Here is a 20,807-nt window from a genome sequence, read left to right as displayed (position 1 = left end):
ACCTGTTGCCTGTGAGGCGGCGGCGGGGCCGGCGGCGTTATAAAGCGGCGGGGCGGCGTGAATCACCGGGCGGGGCGGCGGCGGCGGCGGGGGGGCCGCGGCCGGGGGCGGGGGTAAATGCGGGATGGGGGCGCGCTGAAAGGCGGGGGGGTGGTTGGTGTTACCGGGGGTCTGCTCGTCACTGCCTGCGGGTGCCCGGTGCGACGGGTGTCGGTTTGGGGGGGGGGGGGGGTCGGGGTGCGGATGTGCCCGTGTGTGCCCAGGGCTGGACCGCACTGAGATGGGGAGGGGAAGGTTTGGGGGTGCCCCCCCTTGCTCGGTGCGGCCGGAGCCTGGGTGCTGCCCCCCTGTCCCTCCTGCACCCACCCATCCCCGCCTGAGCCCTCCGTCTGCCTCCTCCACCCTCCTGCTCCTCCTCAGCAGCCCCGTCTGGCAGCGGAGTTACGGGAAGGTCTGTGTCATGTGGCTCCTTTCATCTCTGCTCCCCAAGCCCCACAGCCCGGCATCACCCACAGCGAGCCAGGAGGGAAACTGAGGCAGCGCTGGGCCCTACGGCCTCGAGCGCTGCGAGGCGGGCAGGGGAAGGAGGAGAGCTGGAGGGGACGTATCCCTCACGGCACACGCTGTCACCGTGCTCCACACACATCCCCATCCCCGCTAGTGCCCCCGGCCAGGAGCCCAGGGGCCTTCTCCATCCCCGTGCAGCTCGGGAGTGTTTTACCCTTTGCACTGGCCTCAGCTGAGGTCATGTTTTCAGCACGACTGCTTCGGGCTCTTTCAGAAGAGGGGCCCCGGCCGGAGGGCTCCGGGGACCTTGCACCACCCCTCCAGCCCGGCAGCAGCCTCCTCGCTCCCAGCCGGTGCCAGCACAGCGTGAGAGGCTCGGTTTGGTGTGGGATGGGGCTGGGTGCAGCTTTGGTCCGGTGAGACTCAGAGCAGCCGCGTCCCGTGGCCAGGGGAGAGCTGGGTGCGATGCCAGCATCAGGCTGCTCCTACACCGAGGTGGATCTTTTCCCATCTTCTCCTCCCGCAGCCCTTTGCACCCCAGGGAAGGGACGGGAATGGGGAGGGCTGGGTTTGCCCCAGGTGGCATTGGTGGAAACCGCAGGGCTTCAGTCGGTCCTGCGCTGCGCTGGTACCTCCATGGAGCCCCGGGCAAGGCTCTGCTGTGCTGGGGGAAAGAGGGAGCCCCTGCAGGCTCCTGGCGTGCTGCTGGCCCTGGGCTGAGCAGGGCTGCTCCCTCCCGTGTCCCCATCCCTGCTGCTGGTCGGCGTGACCCCTGGCTCGCTCGGGGCTGTCCATGTAAGGGCAGAGGGCTGCGGAGCCAGACCTCGGCGCTGGATGTCAATGGGTGGTGATGCGCTCGCTCACATGCTCCGGGATGCAAGAGGAGCTTGCGGAGGCCAGGCAGGGATTTTCCCTGGCTGCGAGCGGGGTTGCACAACCGGCGGCTGCTCTGGCAGGGAAGGGGTCGGACCTCGCTCCGGAGCCGCATCTGGAAGGGAGCAGCCGGGCTCTGCTGCGCCTGACGTGGGGCAGGAGGAGCCTGGGAGGGAGCGGGTCGGGCTCCTTCCGTAACCCGGCAATGCCTGGCGAAGCCTCGCTGATGCCCGGGGGCTCAGAGCCCTGCTCCTGGCAGAGCCACGCCGGGGGCTCCACTCAACCCCGCGGCCCAGCTCCGGCCCCGCAGCCGCTGGGAAGCGCCGTGGGGCTGGGAAGTGACCTGCCCACGGTCAGGCCTCGAGCGGAGGCCGGGGCTGCTTCTCAGGCAGAGCTGGGAGCAGAATTCCCCCAAGCCCTGGGGGGCTGCTCCCCTCTGCTCCCACGGCGGCACCCGCGGAGCGAGGGGGGCGAGGAGCCCGGCTGGGAATGATGGAGAAACCGGCCCTGCCACCGGAGCATCCCGGGAATCAAAGGAGCGCAAGGGCCGGGCAGGGGGCGGCGGGAGGAGCCGGAGCGGGGACAAAGGAGCTCTTTGCAGGCGCAGTGAATGGCAGCCTCACATCTGACCTTTCCGTCTGGGTGCTGCATTGTGCTGGGGCAGGATCGGGCTGAGGTTCAAGAGCCAGCCGTATCCCCCCCCACCCCGCCCCAACCAAAACCCGGCTGCTTCATTCTCCTCCCGAGCTGCCGGGCTCCTTTAAGGAGGGAATCTCTCCTCTCCCATCAGTTCAGGCTAATTAAACTCTGCTAAACCAATTAGAGCTGCAATTTACAACAAGACATTCAATTGAGAAGCGTTCCTCACAGAGCCCAGGGTCAGGGCACAGGCACAGGAGCAGAGGCTTCGTGCGGAGCCGCTGGCGGGCGCTGGGCAGGTCCCTGGGTTTCTCTTTGGTCGCCGGCAGCTCTGAGCCTGGGGCTGGGTTTTCTCCACACGGGTGAACCGGGGAGATGCTCGTGGCTCACGAGGGGCAGGATCCACACCTCGGTGGCCGCCTCAGCGCTGACAAACGCAGCTTCGCCCCGCGCCCCGGGGCGGCAGCATCACCGCTCCGTGCCTCAGTTTCCCCATCTGCTGCGGCGAGATAATGCTGCTCCGCTTGATCCTGCCCTATCTCAAAGGAAGGGTGCAGGGATTAGTTAGCTGATGTTTGCAAGGAGCTTTGAAGATGAAACGCCGTGAACCAATGCCAAGAAATGCTGAGCTGGATTCTCCTCGCCGAGTAATCGTTTCATGTTCCTGGGACACTTCCACTTGGGCAGATGAAGGAGGGCAGGGCGGGGGAGCTTGCATGTGGGGAGGGCCGGGGGGTGGGAGGCTCCCACAGCTTCCCAAGACCTGCGCCTCCAAATCTGATCACCCGGCCTGTGTGACTCCTGAGCAAACCCGGATCCCTGCTGCCAAAGCCTCCCCAGCACCCGCCTGCACCCGAGCTGGGGAGCGGGACTTGTGAGACGGCTCCTAATGCAGATCGTGGAGTCCCAGCCTGGTTTGGGTTGGAAGGGACCTTAAAGCTCCTCCAGCTCCAACCCCTGCCACGGGCAGGGACCCCTTCCACTGGAGCAGCTTGCTCCAAGCCCCTGTGTCCAACCTGGCCTTGAGCACTGCCAGGGATGGGGCAGCCGCAGCTTCTCTGGGCACCCTGTGCCAGCGCCTCAGCACCCTCCCAGGGAAGAGCTTCTGCCTAAGAGCTCAGCTCAGTCTCCCCTCGGGCAGGTTCAAGCCATTCCCCTTGGCCTGGCCCTACAGGCCCTTGTCCCAAGCCCCTCTCCAGGTTCCCTGCAGCCCCTTTAGGCCCTGGAGCTGCTCTCAGGTCTCCCCTTCAGGAGCCTTCTCTTCTCCAGGCTGATCCAGCCCAGTGGAGACCAGGAAGGCTGGGACGCAGCAAAGCAGCAGCCAGAGCCAGGAGGCAGCAGGGACATCCCATCCCATCCCATCCTGTCTTATCCCATCCCACAGGACTCTGCTGCCTGGCCCAGGAGAAGGAACCAGCGGTCACACAGCACATTTCCCCCGCAGTGGAAGCACAGCTGTCTCTTGTCCATGGCCAGCAGCCGGTTTCCATCTCTCCTGGCTGCGCACACGCAGATTTCCAGCCGCCTTCCCCAGCTCCTCATAGAACCAGCTTGTTGCCCACGTGGCTGGTGGAGCCTTGCGGGGGGAGCCCCAAACACCGGCACAAGTTGTGGTCACCGGCCGAGGTCCAGCCCCGCTCCGCTGCTGCCGCACCAAGAGCTCCCACCTCCTGTTCAAGCAGGAAACACCTCCACAGGGAATATGATGCAGGAAAACCACCCCTGTACGCACATACGGGGGAAACAGCAGCAGCGCAGCTCCATCCTCCAGGAAGCCATGAGGACAACACCGTGAGTAAACTGGGTCCTTCCCCCTGTAGAGGTACAAGAGGACGATGCTCGCAGCATCACCCATAGGGAAGCTGCAGCAGGAATCACCTCGTGCCCGGCCCCCCCCAGCCCCGGCTCAGCCGTGCTTCCCGTGCCCATCCCTGCCGGGTCTCGGTGCTGTCGTGACACGGGCACGGTGTATAAACAAGGCATGAGTCAGCGGCCGTGCGGTTTCCCAGTGGAAACGCTTCCTGCGCCGCGGAGCAAGGACCAAACGGAGCCTCGAGGGAAGCGCAACGAACCCGCATGGGGCTGAACCGCATCCAGGGAGTCGGTGGAACCTTCCGGGTCATTGAAGCCTCCGGCCCCTCAGGGAGGCTGCAGGGAAGTGCAGCGGATGCTCCATGGATCATGGGCTGGGTGCTGGGTTATCCCCATGGAACAGGCGGGCCACCCTGCAGCTCCACCAGCACCTAAGGGCATCGCTTCCACCTTCCACTGTGAGCTGAGATGACAGCAGCCACTGGCTGGGGCATCCCAGCCCCACCAGCCTGGGGCAGGAGCCTGGTCCCCAGCTCTCAGCAGGCCAGCAAGGGGCATATCCCCCCATGGAGCCCTCCATGCACCCTGCAGCCCTCGTCAGCCAAGGAGCTTGATTGCTTCCATAGCCCAGGCTTGCAGCTAGAAGAGAAAACACAAAACATGTTTTTTGCATTAAAATTTCCCTTGAAAAACAATGGTTTAAACCAAGCATCAGAAAAGCAAAGAATCCAGAAAGAAAAAAAAAATAGAAAAGAAAAAGGGAAATTTTTGGTGGAGCCTCAAAGCAGCTCCCTCGAGACCCTGAACTTCCCCCGAGGTGGGCTCTATGAGATATGGACTCTATGAGATATGTGATATGGGCACTATATGATACGGGCGTTATACCTCCATGCTGCTTCCCTGCCTCCATGGCTTCCAGCCCCTGCCTGCTGGTGACATCCCAGAGGCACGCGGGGAGCTGGCAGGGGCCCTCACACCAGCAGCATCCCTCCCTTTGGCCTCCCAGCCTGTCGGTGCCGGGGCTGCTCGCAGGTTATCAGGAGGTGCCGGATAAGCGCCAGGGCGGGATCCGGGATCCGGACCCGCAGCCGGAGGGGCAAGGCTGGGGGAGACGAGGTGGGGGATGTAAATCTCCTGATGTGATCTGTCTGTTGAGTGAATTCAAAGGGAGACCGATTCAAATGCGCCGTGACATGACTGGCTCGGGGCTGGCAGACAATCCCTGCAGTGTTTGTAACAAATCTCGCCGCTTTCCTTTGAGTGGCCTCCAATTTATTAATTAAAATAGGCAATTATATCTAATGTGGGGTGGAGGGGAGCGGGGAGACCAGCTGCACCAGTTATTCTCACTTGGCAGGAACCGTGCTGGAAAGCTGCTCGAGCTCCAGGAGGTTCTTGTGCTCTCAAGCCTCAAGGCAGAGCTTGGGACGGATCCCGCCTGGCACAGCCGGGCCTGGAAAACCAAGCAGCGAGTGGGCTGGAGCTACAGCGACCGCTTCATTTAAGAGCAGAGGGCCCAGAGGGCAAGACCTTGTAGGAAATAACTTGCTAGAGTCACCGGCGAGATGGCAGCAGAGATGGAATCTGTGCCCAAAGTCACTGCGCTCCCCTCCAGCCCCACGAGCCAGGTCCTGTTGAGTGTCACCATCCATCCCTCCATGCTCAGTGAGAGGAAACACAATGAGCCAGAGACCCTTCAGCACAGCACCACAGTGGGGAGCACCATCGACCACACGCCGGTGTGCTGCTGTGGTGCCGGGCTGTATCCCAGTGTCAATCCATCAGGACTGACCCAGAGCGCTCGGTGCTCCCTGCAGGACACACTGCCATGGGGCTGGTCATGGGCTCCCTGCTCTGTGCTGGGAGCTGGACCCCACTGCAGTGCCATGGGGCTGGTCTGGCGCTCGGGACACGTGCATGCACCAACATAGGCCAGTGCCGCAGCCTGTGGCTGCCCCCCGCCAGCGCCTGGCACAGGGACACTGCATTAAGTAACGTCTCGGGCCATGAGCTCATCGCCAACACCCACAGCGATGCGAGGGGCAGCACCGGGCGCTACAGGAACGGGCCTTGACAAACCTCCACCGCAGCCACACGGGCTGCCGGGAGCACCCCGTGCCCCGGGGCTGGCGGGCACCATGGCACAGGGCACCCGGTGCTCCCCTCCTCCTGACAGCACTGGGGATGTTTGGGCTTCACTGCCAATCCCTATGGCAGGGGGACCTCAGCCCTACACCCAAACACCTGCAGGTTGTGTGGCAGACATCAGAGCACCCATGGGTGCCTGTGGGCCCTGGTCAGGGGTCACAGAGGGGCACGTGTCCCCCTCCACAGCGCAGCCCAGTGGGATCTTGGGCAACAACAGACCCAGGGTGTTTTCCACTGCCCTGGGCCAAAACCCTCCCTCTTTCCCTTTGGCTCTCCTGGAGCAGGCTCTGCCCAAGGATGAATCGATACCGGTGCGGGAGGTGTCACCCCTTCGTCAGTGCTCTCAGGTGAGGGTGCAGTTCACTGCTTTCTGCAGCACCGTGGGAAAGCCTCCCCAGCCGCTGCCTTCCCAGCGTGACTCAAATGTGCTCCGGACCAGCCCCAGCGCCCTCGGGGGCAGCGGCAGGGGACCAAAGACCCGGCTCCTGGGATGTGCAGCCCCCCAGGAGCTGTGGAAGAGACGGGGCCAAAGGCTGGGCATGGGGCTCCGTGGGGGCACTGGGAACATCCAGCCCTGCCAATGTGGGATCCCGTCTCCACACTCAGCATCAGGGACAAAGCGGTGCTGGAGGTGGCAGGCTGCAGGCTTTTATCTCCACGTGCGTTCGTACCCGTTGCCGTTTGCATCCCGACGAGTGTTGCCACGTTCAGCTTCCACAGTTCCTGCGTCAGGGAATTCCAGAGGGACAAAGTCAGTGGAGCCGGATCCTTCCCTCCCCATCCCACAGGCACCCGGCATCCATTTGATCAAGTGGCAACTTGTCCTCCAACCATGAAACAGGGCAAGGAGAAACGCATCCACGTCCTCGGCGTGGAAGGGAACTTCCCTGCGGGGTGTGCAATGCCCCATCCGGGGCTGCGGGCGGCCGCGCTCCGTCTGGCTCCAGCCGGAGCCACCTCCCGAAGTTCCAGGACTCGCAGCACTTTCCTCATGGGCTGTAAATAATTCCTAACGTGTCTCATCACCAGCTGGGCTCATCCATCAGCCGCTAAACGGCTGCGGATTTGTGCCGCCGTTGTCATTTCCACATCAAACCCTTCCAGAAGTCCCGGGCCGGCTACGGAGCCGTTCCATGGGCACTTCCCGCAGTGGCTCTCCCCCCTTGTCCCCTGCTCAGCAGCAGGCGTGGGGAGGGGAGGCTCTCGGAGCTCTTTGCTCTCCAGCGCTGGAGTCTGGAATCCCGGCTCAAAAGCGGGAGCAGCAAAACCTGGGATGAAGATGCCACCTGCTGGAAGCGGGGCTGGCGCACCCCGAGCCCCCCCAAACCCAGCGCCCCACAGCCTCACCATGCAGAAACCCCCAATCCCGCTGCCCTGCAGCCTCATCACCCGCACCCCAAAACCCCACGACCTTGCTGGGGACCCCGGTGAGTACCGTGCAGCCCCCCTGCTCCCCCCAAAGCCGTGCCCTTGGGTTTGAGCTGGATTTGCCACACGGCTCCAAGCCGGCAGAGCCAAGTCCTGGTTCCTTCCCGAATCACCCCAAAAACCCGGCCAGGGAGGGAACCCCCTAAACGCAATGGCTTCATTTGCTACCCCCAAACGTTCCCAGCACCCGCCAGGGAGCTCTAGGAGGGAAGCAGATGCTGAAGAGGCTTTTGCTGAGGTGGAACATCCACATCCTTCCAGGACTTGGGATTGGCACTGGAAAACCCACTTTTCCTTCAATTTCGGGGGGCCTCAATCTCTCCCCATCTCAAAGTAAAACCACTCGAGTTTAGAGCTGAACTTTAAAAACCCCCTTCCCTGAGGGAATTTCTTAGTAAGGGGAAAACAACCCCAAAAGCACAGGAATGGGCGCAAATGACCCCAGCGGGTCCATCCCACTCTTCCTCAACAGGAACATCTCATCCTCCTCTGCCCTCAGTGCTGTCCCCATCACCACAGGCCGGCTCTAACCGGGCCGTGAGGTGCCTGGAAGACCCGGGCGCCTCTCCTGAGGCCGTGGGGTCGCAGCCCCGAGGGTATAAAAGGGACCGGGGCCGGTCTCGAACCCAGGTCCTGCCTGCAGCGCTACAGCCTCAGCGCCACGCCCTCCCTCCCTTAAGCCCCGCCCTCCCTCCCTTAAGCCCCGCCCTCCACCAACCACCGCCCATCAGCAGTGCTTCCCCCCTCCCCTTTCCGCGTTTCTTTCTCCTCTCTCGTTTTTGTCCCCCCTCGGCCGCCGTCGGGCGCCGCCGCGCGTCGCTGGGCGGAGCGCGGTGATCCGCCGGGCGGGGGGGGGGGGGGGAGGGAAGATGGCGGAGGCGTCACCGCAGCCGGGACGGTTCTTCTGCCACTGCTGCTCGGCCGAGATCGCCCCGCGCCTGCCCGTGAGCGAGGGGGGAACCGGGGCAGGCCCCGGGAGCTGCCCGGGCCGGGGGGGGCTGCGGTGGGCCGGGCACGTGGGGGCGAGGCCTGAGAGGGGGCCTGCGGAGGAAGAGGCGGGGGTTGGGCCTTCAGGGCGGGCGTTGGGGGGCACGGAGGGGATGGGGAGGGGGGACCGGGACCCGCCCGGCCCGGGGGAAGCAGCCGGGTGAGGGGGGGGTGTCCGTGGGGTGCCCCCATCGAGGGGGTGGCCGGTTCCTCCATGGGGCGAGGACGGGCGTTATGGGGCGAGGACGGGGGTTATGGGATGAGGACGGGGGTTATGGGGCGTCTCTTGGGGGGGGTGGTGTTTAACCGAGCGGCGGGGGACAACGGCTGGGCCCGGCCCGAAGCCGCCGTGCGCACGCCCCGCGAGTGCGGTGCGGGTGCGCTCCGAAGGGCCCCCGGTGGAGGGGGGGGGTGATTCCCGTTGCGGGGAGCGTTGGCTGTTGGAAGCGTTGCGGTGGGATCGGCTGTGAGGGTCAGCTCCGTTGCGAGCATCACCCGGTTCCTGTCCTGAAGCTTCTCCCAGTGTCGGAGTCAGGGGTTGGTTTTGGGGAGCTCAATGGTGGAAGTCAGCCCGGGGGGGGTCAGGCTCTGCCATCGGCTGGGGTTTGGGATGTGCTGGTTGTGCTTCCTCCTCCTGCAGCGAGGACAAAGCCCCTGCTAAATACAGCGAGGGGCTGGAAAGCAGCTCCGGGGCTGCATGGAGGCTGTGACCTGGCGCTCGCAGTGATTTGTTGTTTAATGCCCCGTGATGGCTGCGCTGCCTGAGCACAGCTGGCCCTGAGCACGCTGAACCGTAGCAGGGAGCCAACGGTGGCTTTTGTTGACTCAGGTCTCGTTAACTGCTGCTTAATTAACTTCTTTCGGGGGGGGGGGGGGGGGGGGGGAGTGAGTTCGTCTGGGTTCCGGCGCTGTTTGCAGATGGAGCTACTGTGGCACACGCTGGAGAGGAGCCATTCAGGCAGCCCCCATCCAGCAAACTTTGACGTTTGTGCTGTTCCAGCTGCAGCGGAATTTGCTGATCCCGGTGTTGGGAGCCTGTCAGCACGCACACACACACACACCCCAGCCTCAAGCCAGGAGGGGTGAGAGGAGTGAGCTGTGAGCTGCTGTAATCGTTTACCCCCGTGGTGGAAAGTAAACCAAGAGCAGGGGTATTTCGCAGGCAGAGGGGAGCTGATTCCCCTTGCTCCATGCAGGAGCTCCTGAGGGCTGCTGAGAGGCTCTGGGGAGGATTCGGGTGCTGTTCCGGAGATCAGGGTGCGGGTTGTGCGGAGCCGGTTCTGCCACCACTGCAGCTCCTCCTGAGCAGAAGAGGGAGCAGCAGCTTCCCTGAGTCTGTTTCTAGGTCTTGTGCTTGCTGGTTCCTTATCTCGCTGGGCAGGATCCGGGTGCTGGGACCTTATCAGGTTATTCCGGGGTGGCTGGAGGAGCCATCCCAGCTGTGTTATCAGAGCAAACCCACGTGCTGGCATCCTCCCCTCTTTGGGGGAATCCTTTGGCCTTATTGCAGGGCCTGTGCTAATCCCAACGCAGCAGGAGGAAAGGGAAGGAGCTTTCTTTTCTGCAACTCTTTATTCTCTTCCATGCTGAGCCCTGCTCAGGGTTTCCAGTGCTTGTGTTTGCCCACGGTGGCTCTTCCTCCTCGGTCTCTCTTGCTTCCTCTTCTGCCTCGGTGGTGCTGCTGTTCGCTGGGGTGGCGTGGTTGTGGAGTGTAACACCGGGAATTGGGAGGCAAAGCGACTGTGGCAAACTCCTGAGGAATCCTGCTCCTTTAATCCGATGTATTCAGCCTTCGAGGCGGGCAGCAGCTTTCTGTAACCAGCTCTGAGTGTGGGAGGGTCAAATCCCAGTATTGTGCGGAGCAGAATGAGCCTCTTGTGTCTCCCTGACTGTGGTGTGAACCCCTGGCTGCATTAAGGAGCAGCTTCCCAGTCCTCAGCCCTTCCTAAGCAACAGCAACACTGATTCCGCACTTGTGGAACGCTGCACTTCCCTCCTCGTGTCTTCCATCGCCATCGTTCAGCCCCTGGAGGGGATGGGGGTTGACCCCCAAAACACGCAGCTGGTTACGAACTCATCTTTGGGTGCTGCTGGTTTGGCTTTCACTTCCCCAAGAGCTGCATCGTGTGTTCTTTAATGCTCCGTCTATACTGGGGATGAATCAGTGTTACCCAAGTCTTGCCTAAAGCCGGGTTCCAAACAGGCTCCGGCTGATGTTTGCCTCCCCAGCCTGGTGAAGACAAATAGCAGGGATCTGGGGCCTCTCTTCACAGCCTTTATGGACCACTTTCTTTTCTCACTCTCTTTCTTCTCCCATAGGACTATATTTGCCCCCGGTGTGAATCTGGGTTTATTGAAGAACTTCCTGAAGAGCCGAGGTAATGTGCTGCCCCAAAGGCTATTGCTACAGCGATCGCACTCTGCTCTGCTCTTTCCCTTTTTCTAGTTAAAGGGCACTGTTGGGTACTAAATACACCATCTGTAGTCTTCCTGCCCAGTATTTGCCTTATCTTTCCTCGCTCTGGCTATGCAGTGCTTAATCTGTAGCTTGCATCTGCAGGTAAAGCAGCCGTGGGAATGCCGAGCGTTGTGTGCTGCTGGTACAGGGTGGGGAAGGAATGGGTTGATGTAAAACAAACACCAAAGGGTGGTGGAGAGGCTTTCCCCTTGGCATGAGGGAGCTCTGAGCTGGTTTGAGTCATCAGGGTCGAGATAACCCTCAGAGAGGAGTCTGAGGGACCGAGGGTGCACGTAAGCTTCAGCCTCTCATCTCATGGAGTACAAACAGCACGTTTTGCCTGAGACTTTGGACTGCAGCAGCTGAGACCTGCGTTCACGTGCTTCCCTGCCGAGTCAGCAGTGGCACTGTTCTGGCACTGCCACAACAGGATAATGTCGGAGGTGTTTGCCAGCCTTTGGCTGTGCCTTTGGGACGGGCCATGCGAGGGCACCGGGGCTGTGCCAGGCACGTGTTGGTGCCCGCTGCGAGAGCTGAGCTTGAGGCTGAGGTTTCTGTACTGACAAGGTGACGTTTGGTGTGACCGCGCCAACCTGCGAGGCTGGAAATCAAGCCTGGCTAATCCGAGCTGGAGCAAGGGTTTGCTGTGACCTTGGGAGAGTTCTTTCTGAACCAAAGGGTGTTTGGTACCGTGAATGTCAAAAGTGTGGCCCTGGATAGTGAGCAGTGAATGTTCCTGCAGCTCTGAAAGCAGAACAGCATCGAGACTTCTCATCATCTGTCCCCTTTTGGTCACGTGCCTCTGGAATAGAGAAGTTCCTTTGCCTCAAGATTAGACTCAGGCGTGTTTGGGTCATAGTGATCAGGGTTTGTTCTTTAAGTCATCTCTTCCTGGTGCTCCAGAGGATTAACTCAGCTGTTGGAGAGGGATTGTGCAGGAGATCCTCGCCTGACGTCGTGGTTCACTCACTGCTCTGTAGCTTCCTGCAATCGAAAGCTGAAAGGGTAGGGAAAGGTGGGGGGAGATGTGGGAAAACGAAGGCTGCAGGGAGGGGAAAATAAAAATGGATATGGGTGATTGGAAAACCATCAGGTGAGGACTGGTTCCTGTGTGCTGCTGACCCTGTCCTGGGGTGGAGGGGCCCCACACAAAACCGAACCAACGCTTTCTGTGTGCTGTGGTGTCTGCTTCTCCTGTCACACTCCATCCCTCCCTGCCTCCCTTCTGCTGGACAAAGCTTCTCCTAGCACCCTCTGAGGCTCACAAGTGCTCTTCTTCCTTCGTAGGAACGCTGACAATGAGACCAGCTCCTCTACATCAGCCGGTGACCAGAGCAGGCACCCTTTTGAGGTGAGTGCTCTCCATCTCTTCCAACCCTTCCTGTTTTGCTACTGAATTGAGGTAATTTTCCATGAAATGTTCCCTGGATTATGACAGAATTTGGGAAAGGAGGTGTTAACACCATCCACATGCAGCTCCTGACATCTCTGCTTGTTGTATTTTTACTGTGTGTTTTTAATAGGACCATCCCTCATAGCTTACTGGTGTTGTGAGGGGGTTGGCCTGGGTGCTGAGTGGGGCTATTGCTGTGCAGTAGCCTCAGCACCAGGAGCTGAAGAGAAACTGGGCTGATTTCTTACCTTCGTGCATGGTTTCAGTCTGTGTTCCTCACTAAACCACTGCTGTCCAGGCTTGTGAGGTGCTGGGGGCCTGAGGAGACTGGTCTATACTGGGAGGCTGGCGAAACACGAGAGCTGTTTCTCTCCTCGCTACAATCCGTTCTCTGACCTCTCTTCCCCCGCAGAACGTGGATCAGCACTTATTCACCTTGCCACAGGGCTATGGCCAGTTTGCCTTCGGCATCTTTGATGACAGCTTTGAGTTCCCGTTCGGGTCCAACGTGCAGTCGGAGGACAACAGGGACTCGGAGAACCGGCGGGAGCGGGAGCACCAGTCGCGGCATCGCTACGGCGCCAGGCAGCCGCGCGCCCGGCTCGCCACCCGCCGTGCTGCTGGCAGGCACGAGGGGGTCCCCACGCTCGAAGGGTGAGAACAGGGCCCCGTGGTCTCAGCTCTTCTACAGCTGGAAATCAGCCCGAAGCTTCTATCAGTCTGGGGAGCAGGCGCTTGCAGGCTGCAGGATATCGCTTCCTTCCCTCCTGCTGAGCAATCAGCGTGTCACAGAGTGGTTTGGGTTGGAAGAGACCTTAAAGCTCTTCCAGCTCCAACCCCTGCCACGGACAGGGACCCCTTCCACTGGAGCAGCTTGCTCCAAGCCCCTGTGTCCAACCTGGCCTTGAGCACTGCCAGGGATGGGGCAGCCACAGCTTCTCTGGGCACCCTGGGCCAGCGCCTCAGCACCGTCACAGGGAAGAGCTTCTGCCTAAGAGCTCAGCTCAGTCTCCCCTCGGGCAGGTTCAAGCCATTCCCCTTGGCCTGTCCCTACAGGCCCTTGTCCCAAGCCCCTCTCCAGGTTCCCTGCAGCCCCTTTAGGCACTGGAGCTGCTCTCAGGTCTCCCCTTCAGGAGCCTTCTCTTCTCCAGGCTGACCCAGCCCAGTGCTCTCAGCCCAGCTCCAGAGCAGAGCTGCTCCAGCCCTCGCAGCACCTCTGTGGCCTCCTCTGGCCTTGCTCCAATGATCCTGGTTTTCTTGTCTTCCAGAATTATCCAGCAGCTGGTCAATGGAATTATTGCACCTACAACAATACCAAACCTAGGACTAGGTCCTTGGTGAGTTGGAAGATGTACTGCTCTTCCTGACAGTGTTCTTGTCCGTGCTTCCAGCCAAATGTAATTGTTGTCCTTGTTCTTCAAGGGGGGTCTTGCATTCAAACCCGATGGACTACGCGTGGGGTGCCAACGGCTTGGATGCCATTATTACACAGGTAGTGGAGCTTCCTGTCCCCTGGTGTGGTGCTGCAGGGTTCAGTAAATGAAGGGATCCTTTGTACTGTTGAGCTCACATCTGCCTTTGGTGACCTCTTGTTTTCCAGTTACTAAATCAGTTTGAAAACACTGGACCGCCACCAGCGGACAAAGAGAAGATCCAGGCCCTCCCCACCGTACAGATCGCACAGGAACACGTAGGTACGTGTGTCTCCTCCAGGGAATCAGTCACCAAGACCACTGGGAATGGTTTCCTGGGGCTTTAATCTTGTCTGCTGGTACCTCCAAGGCCTAAAACATTTCAAAGAGGCAGAGTGCTGAGGCGTTGCTCTGTGGTACTCACACAAAACCAAGGGGAGCGTGGGCTGGGTGGGTTTGCCCTGGGGAGACTTCTGAAAAGCTCCGTGTGGATAGAGCTGAACAAGCAGAAGGGAAGGGAGCAATGAAGTGAACCCGGGGCAGCGGGAGGTGGAGCTGGGGTAGGAACTGCAAAGCACCAAACTTTCCTCTCTGCAGGGCTGAAAGGGGGGAGGAGAAGAGGTGACAGGGTCCTGCCTCAGCCTCATTCTCTCCTTCCCTGAGCCGTGTTTTGCTTCCCCTTCGTGGTGCAGATTCTGGGTTAGAGTGTCCTGTGTGTAAAGAAGACTACACAGTCGGGGAAAGCGTCCGACAGTTACCATGCAATCACCTATTCCACAACAGCTGCATAGTCCCGTGGCTGGAGCAGGTCAGTGCTGCCCGGATGGGTGATGGGGACTCGGGGCACTTGGGGCTTTCTCCTGGTGGCACCGTTCCCCTCTATGACTGTTCCTATGATGAGGCTGGAGCATTTGACCCAAGGAGTGCCCCTGTGGCCTTTTCCTCCAGCGCTGCTCCCCTGTCGTGTTTCTAACCCTATTTCCCACATTTCATGTTCTGGTTCTGTCTCCTCTCCTCAGCACGACACGTGTCCTGTGTGCCGGAAAAGCCTAAGTGGACAAAACACTGCCACAAACCCCCCAGGACTCACAGGGATGAACTTCTCCTCCTCTTCCTCCTCCTCTTCCTCCAGTTCACCAAGTAACGAAAACTCATCGAACAACTCATGAATCTTCCTCCAAACCCCCTGTCCCCGGGGCCCTTTGTCCTTCCCCCCCTCCCCAGCCATCGACCGGGGCTTCCAGAGCAGAGCGAGGGGCGGGTGGACGGGGGGAGGCAGTGCCCCACGTTCCCTTTCCAGTTCCGAAGACACGGAGACTCTGGCTCCTTCAGAGATGAGAAGCCTCAAGTCCTGTGATGGGGGGAAAGGGCTCTGTCAGTTAATAAACCATCCCTTTGGTGCGTGGACTTTGAGCAGTGCCGAGCTGCTGCGCTCCCTGGCCGGGCCCCCCGAGGCGCTGAGCTCGCGGTTGTGATTCCCAATGGAAAGGTTGTTCGTATGGTTTTGAATTTGAGATTCCTTCCTTTCCCTTCCTTTCTTTTGCTCCTCCTCCCCTTGGATCCTCTCCCTTCTGCTTTGAAGTCTTTAAAATGAAAGCATCATGATGCTGCCTCCCCCCAGCATCCCCAGCTGGGGACGGCCGATAGTTGTCACTGAATGAATGAACTCGTGACTTAGTCCCTGTTATCCCGCCCGGCCCCAGCTCCAATCCCACTTATTTTTTCTTTATAACCTTGCCCTTCTGATACTCAACACTGAAAAGGGGTTTTTATAATTCTAAATTATTACTGCTGTCAAATAAAGAGACGTTTCAGCTCAGCGAGGTGTTCTGCATGGTTTGAGGAACACGACAGGCTAAGTGCCCGGCGCCGTGATGCCAAGTGTCCTATCCCACCCCGGGTACCAGTGCCTGTAGGTGTGTTACCAGCCTGCAGATCACTGGCATCACAATGGAGAGCAGCATTGCCTGATCTGATGTATTTTCACACCTTCCCTGTCGCAGCCCTGCCTGAGCAGCCTTTCCTGCTGTGCTGCCATCAGGATGTGGGGTGTGCAGCAGAGCAAGGACCAGCCCAACTGTCACGATCGGGCGATAGACAGGGAAAGCCACGGTTTGGATGGAGAAAAATGTAGTTCCAAGCTACTTAAAACACAGCTGATTACAAAAGGAGAGCTCAGGACCCAGGGGTGGTTTCTGTGACAGGAGCTTGGAGAATGAAAAGAATGTGACCAGAGCAGGCAGTGACCTACCTGTGTGTGTGCTCAGCGGGCCAGGAGGGGAGCAGAACCTCACTTGGTTTTGCTCTGGAGCTCCAGGGTGGCCTCAGCAGCCTTGGGAGCACGGGGTGCTTGTGGCAACGCTGCGTGCTCCGGGGCAAGCATCAGGACAGGGGGCTTTGGTGTCTCTCGCAGCATGGCCTTACCCTAGGATGTGCCCCCCTATACGGGGGAAGGCAGGGACCTCGTGTGCTGGATTTGGGGCCATTCGGACCAGGAGGAGGGCAGGTTTGTTGGAGCCACGTCCCCGGCGCGGGTGGCAGCAGCCTTTGCCAATGCGGCCCAGCGCGGCCGGCGCTGAGCAACGCCCCTGGAATGTTTTTCCTCCTTGGCTTTGCCAGGGCAGCCCAGCGGCGCCTTTCATCTCACGGGGCAGATGCCTGCGGGACCGGGCTTTATCTCAGGACTGGTAGATCAGGGTAAATGGCTCGTCCTCCGAGCTCCTGGGCTTGGGAAGTGGGTGGCAGCAGGAAGGTCCCTGGTCGAGCCCGTGTGTGCCCAGCAGCACGGAGGCAAAGCTTTGCTCTTCGGTCACCAAAAGGCAGCCCGGGAGCCCTTCAAAGCCTTTGCTTCTCCCACCGCACTCCAGCTGCCGATGGTGTGTGTGTGGCTCCTGGAGCTTGGGGGCCGATTCCCCCCTGTGTGAGCAGTGCTCAGGGGGAAGCGCAGCCCATGGTGGGTGCATGGCAGAGGCTCCCGGCCCGCGCCGCGGTCACCACACGGTTAACGCGGTGCCTGTTCCCTCTCTCAGACTCGTTTGGAGCTGGTTGGGTAGGAAATGGAACGAGTTTGGTGGTTTTCACTGGGGCCATCGTGTCTGACGTGACAAAGTGACCAGGCTGCGGTGCCTGGCTGCGGAGCGTGGCGCAGGACGTGCCCTGGCGCTGTTTGTGCCCATGCTCCCCTCCAGGCAAGGGGCTGGTCACCATCCACCTTCCCAGCTCCATCTCTGCTGCGGACAATGGATGGGGCAGCCCCACTGCGCCTCGGTGCCCACAGGTCCCAGTGCTCCTGCTGGGGACCAGGTCTGGTCCCTTTACGTGTGACATCCCAGCTCAGGGTCTGCACATGGTGGGAAGCAGCATCCTCACTCCCCCCAAGCAGGGCTGCGTGCACCTGGGGGTCTGGGCTGGCTCAGGAGGTGAGAGCCCATTGCAGTGATGCAGCAGGACAGCAGCTGTGACCCTCTCGCCCCACTTTGCCTTGTCCCTTTGTGTCCCCAGGTCTGCATCCCCCTGCACTGAGCCTCGCACTTCCCAGGGGATGCTCCCTTTTGGAGCGGCTGCTGGTAACACATCAAGTGCTTCCCTGCAGTGTGAGTGCAGGGTCCAGGCTCTTTCCCTGCTCCATCCTTCGTGCCACTGAACACCCATCACTGGTGCTTCCTGTGGGTGAGGTTTGGCGCTGGGTCCAGCCAGGCAGCAGCAGGGATGCTGCTGGGGGATGCAGGCACAACCCCAGGGGACCCAAACCCACCATCACAGCACCAACACCCACTGCCCGTTCCGTGCCATGAACACAGCTTTAATTGCCACCAGTGCCGGGACAAGAGACAAATGCAGCCCACCAACACGTCCCAGCCCCTGCACACACACCAGTGGCAGAGCACTGGCCGCTTGGTCCCTGCCACAACAGGATGGCAAGGACGAGCCGCATCCCTGCACGGCTGCATCTGGAGCATCTTCCTTCCACATCCATCCAAACCAAACCAATAAATAACATAAAAATAGATCTGTACATAAATAAAATCACCCTTTTCCCCCCCAGTTTTCTCCCCCCGGGATGGGCTCAGCTGATGAGCATGGGCAGGAAGTGTGTGGAGAGCTGCTGCCGCCGCGTCTTGCCCCCTCGCTGCGGCCTGCCCTTGCTATTGAGGGAGAGGAACATGGGGTGGCCCCGGTGCCGCCAGCGCAGCGCCGCGTACGTGTTGTAGCCGTTCTCCTCGATGCGCTCCATGAACTTGCAGTTGGGGCTGAATTCCTTCTGGCAGGAGAAGGGAAGGGGGTGAGCGGCGGCTGCGCTCGGGACCCACCATCACCCTGCTCCGGTGGGATGGAGCCCAGGGGCAGAGCAGGACACCAGTGCCTGGGGGATGCTCTGTGGGTGCAGCCCCTGATGGGGAGTGGGGCAGCGCACGGGAAACCAGGAGCCTGGTCCTGGGCACCGGTCCCGGTGGGTTTGGGACCCCCGGTTCCAGCTCTGCCCTGTGCCTCTGACCCCTCTCCTGGGAGGCAGCATCCGACCTACCGACCCATAGAGCCTGCCCTGCTTGTTCATGGCCAGGTAGAAACCGGTGTGCACCGCACGGATGGCCACGACGCCGACACGCACCGACCGGATCTCGACGATGCCTGTGGGACAGGGAATGAGGGTTCAGCCGGGATGGGGAACCTCTGATCCAGGGAGGATTTGATCTTTACTTCTCTCCTCCCCAGGGCCCAGCCAGTTCCCAGGAGCACAATGGGCGTGGGATGGTGCTGCCTGTGGATGCTGGTGGCACCAGTGCGGACCAGTGGCGCAGATGCTGGTGGCACCGGTGGCAGGCACCGTGGGCAGGAGGGATGCGCTGGTGCTGCAGGACACGGAGATGAGCCCAGGAGGTGGCTGCAGCCAGGCTGTGGCTGCCCTGGTGTGTGCCCGGCACAGCCGCTAATGGGAAAGGCATGCGGTCGGACCAGCACCTCCGACATAGGGAACACCCAGAGCATCGGCAGGGCCTATGGATTCCTGCACCGCATCCTGCCCTGCTGCCCACCGGGCACACGCTGCGGTGGCAAGGGGAGAACGGAGCTCCAGTGGGCAGAGACACAGGCAAGGGGCGAGGTGCAGCCCATGGGCACCACTGGATGAGGATGAGACAGGGGCTGAAGCACCTCGGGGGGGGGGGCTTTCACCAGGCAACAACCCCCTGGCACCCACCAGGACCTGCAGGGCCCAGTGAAGCCATTGCCAGGCTGCAGCCATGGGGAAGGGTTGAGCAAGTGCCTGTGACTCCATCCCCACTCCATCCGATCCCCGTCCGGAGCTGCTATTTATAACAAAGGATTTGTGCTGTCCCAAAAATAGCCCCCGGCGCTTTGCTTCCCGGTGCCTGGTTCTGGAGGCACCGGGCAGCAGCTCCCAGTGCTCCCAGTCTCGCCCCTCCAGTCCCAGAGCCCCACTGCAGCCATGGTGAGGGCTGAGGAGCAGAGCCCAAGTGATAACCAGAGCGAGCCCCATGGGAGCGCCCGGGGCCGCTCCTCCTGCCAGGCCCCGTTGCCACATGGCAAAGGAACGTGTTGGGGTGCTTGGTGCTGGCAGCGCTCCCGGCTGGGGCTCCCAACAGCCTCCGGCACCGCAGGAACCACGGCTCCCTCATCCTGCGCTGGGTGGGTGGGGGACATGGGCTGGGGGATGCTGCTCCCATCCTCAGCATCATTCCTGCCCCACATCCCAGCGCCCTGCATCGGGCATCTCCATCACCCCCATGTGAGCCTGGTGCCTGCTCCCTATCACCAGCGACCAGAGCCCAGCACCCAAAGCGGGCTGGTACCATGGGTGCTGAGCCTGGGCTGGCAGCTCCGGCGCTCACTGCAGGTGCCACATCCCCTCGGGACCCACGGCGCTGTCACCACGGAGGGGCCCCGGTGGGAGCAGGGGGCCACGGAGCCGGGGCAGGATCCGGACCCCGGGATCAGCCTCTCCCCACCGGCACACGCGGCCGCTCCCGAGGGCTGAGGGGTGGAGCAGCCCCAGCCCCAGCCCCGGGGGAAGGCCTAATCCTGCCGGCTTGTTCCCAGGCTCCGGATCGCAGCTCAGTCTGGGCAGCGCCGACATCCTTCAGCGTTTGCTCGCTCCGTCCCCCCCGGGATGTGCTGCCCGGCCCCATGAGGAGGACCAGTCCGTGGGGAGCCTGCACCCACCGACCCCACGGCACTGGGGGTGCTGTGCCCCTGTGCCCCCCCGGAGCCCTGCGGGCAGTGGATGCTCTGTGGTCCCCTCGATGGGGCAGCTCTGCTCCCCAAAACCACGCTCATGGATGCTCAGCGCTGAGACCAACATCTTCCTCCCTCCCTCCTCATCCTCTTCACCCTTTATCCTCCTCAGAGCGGCTACAGGGAATGATCAGATCCCCCCCCGGTCTGTGCCGCAGGGCAGGGGACTCCCCCCACACCGCGAAGCCCGGGGACCCCCCTCTCATCCCCTCCCCTCCCTGCGCTTTCTGTCGCCCCAACAACGAGGGGCGGCAGCCGGAGCCCTGGAAAGGGGCTCCGGGGGGCGAGGGCAGGAGGAGCCGCTCGTGGCCCGGCGGCAGCGGGGACGGACATGGGGAACGCGCGGTCGCTGCAGGAGCTGCGGCATCTCCCCGGGACCGGGCACAGCGCGGCCCCGCCGCCGTCGCCCCCGTCCGGCCCCTGTCCCGTCTGTGCCCGGCCCCGGCCGCCTCTGCCGCAGCCCCCCCCGGGACTGGGCTCTGGCCTCCGGTGGGAGGGCGGCGGGACCCCGCCCCGGCTGCACTCACTGCCCGGCCGCTCCCTCCAGCGCGTCCCCTCCACGCCGCCGCTGCCGTCGATGCGCAGGAAGAAGCGGGTGGCGGAGAAGAGCCGCCGCCAGCGCACGTCGCCCTCCAAGTGGCCGTAGCTGCGGGGGGGGCCGCCGGCCGCCCCAGGCGGTGCTGCCCGACCCCGACCCCGGCCCCGCCAGCACGGCGAACGCCCCGGCGAGGCAGGCGGCGAGGGCGGCGGGGCCCCCGCGCCTCATGGCGGCGGGCGGCGGGCGGACGGCGGGGAGCGGCGGGGCGGCGGGCGGGCGGCCATGGCCACGGCCGCGGCGGCGACCGGCCCCGACGGCGCGGGCGGCCCGAGCGACGAGCAGAGAGAGCCGGGGCGGGGG

The 20,807-nt window shown here is 61.9% G+C and overlaps 2 protein-coding genes across 2 annotated transcripts; one reads left to right on the top strand and one right to left on the bottom strand.

Moving 5' to 3' along the window:
- The first annotated feature begins 8,244 nt into the window (after positions 1 to 8,244).
- Positions 8,245 to 15,476, top strand: RNF126 (ring finger protein 126). The gene is made up of 9 exons (XM_065699937.1): positions 8,245 to 8,351; positions 10,714 to 10,772; positions 12,140 to 12,203; positions 12,658 to 12,899; positions 13,514 to 13,582; positions 13,668 to 13,737; positions 13,846 to 13,939; positions 14,350 to 14,465; positions 14,677 to 15,476. Exons 1-9 carry the CDS (start codon positions 8,277 to 8,279, stop codon positions 14,824 to 14,826), a joined length of 939 nt encoding a protein of 312 aa, XP_065556009.1. The 5' UTR covers positions 8,245 to 8,276; the 3' UTR covers positions 14,827 to 15,476.
- Positions 15,477 to 17,443: 1,967 nt separating this feature from the next.
- On the bottom strand, positions 17,444 to 20,675 carry FGF22 (fibroblast growth factor 22). Its single transcript, XM_065699705.1, is given in 3 exon segments — positions 17,444 to 18,286; positions 20,437 to 20,566; positions 20,568 to 20,675. Coding segments are annotated over 3 exon segments (801 nt in total). The 3' UTR covers positions 17,444 to 17,723.
- Between the last annotated feature and the right edge of the window lie 132 nt (positions 20,676 to 20,807).

This window comes from Lathamus discolor, chromosome 21, assembly GCF_037157495.1.
Source record: "Lathamus discolor isolate bLatDis1 chromosome 21, bLatDis1.hap1, whole genome shotgun sequence".
Classification (NCBI taxonomy): domain Eukaryota; kingdom Metazoa; phylum Chordata; class Aves; order Psittaciformes; family Psittacidae; genus Lathamus; species Lathamus discolor.
Note: the sequence above shows the minus strand (reverse complement) of the source record. Positions and strands in the feature narration are given on the sequence as shown.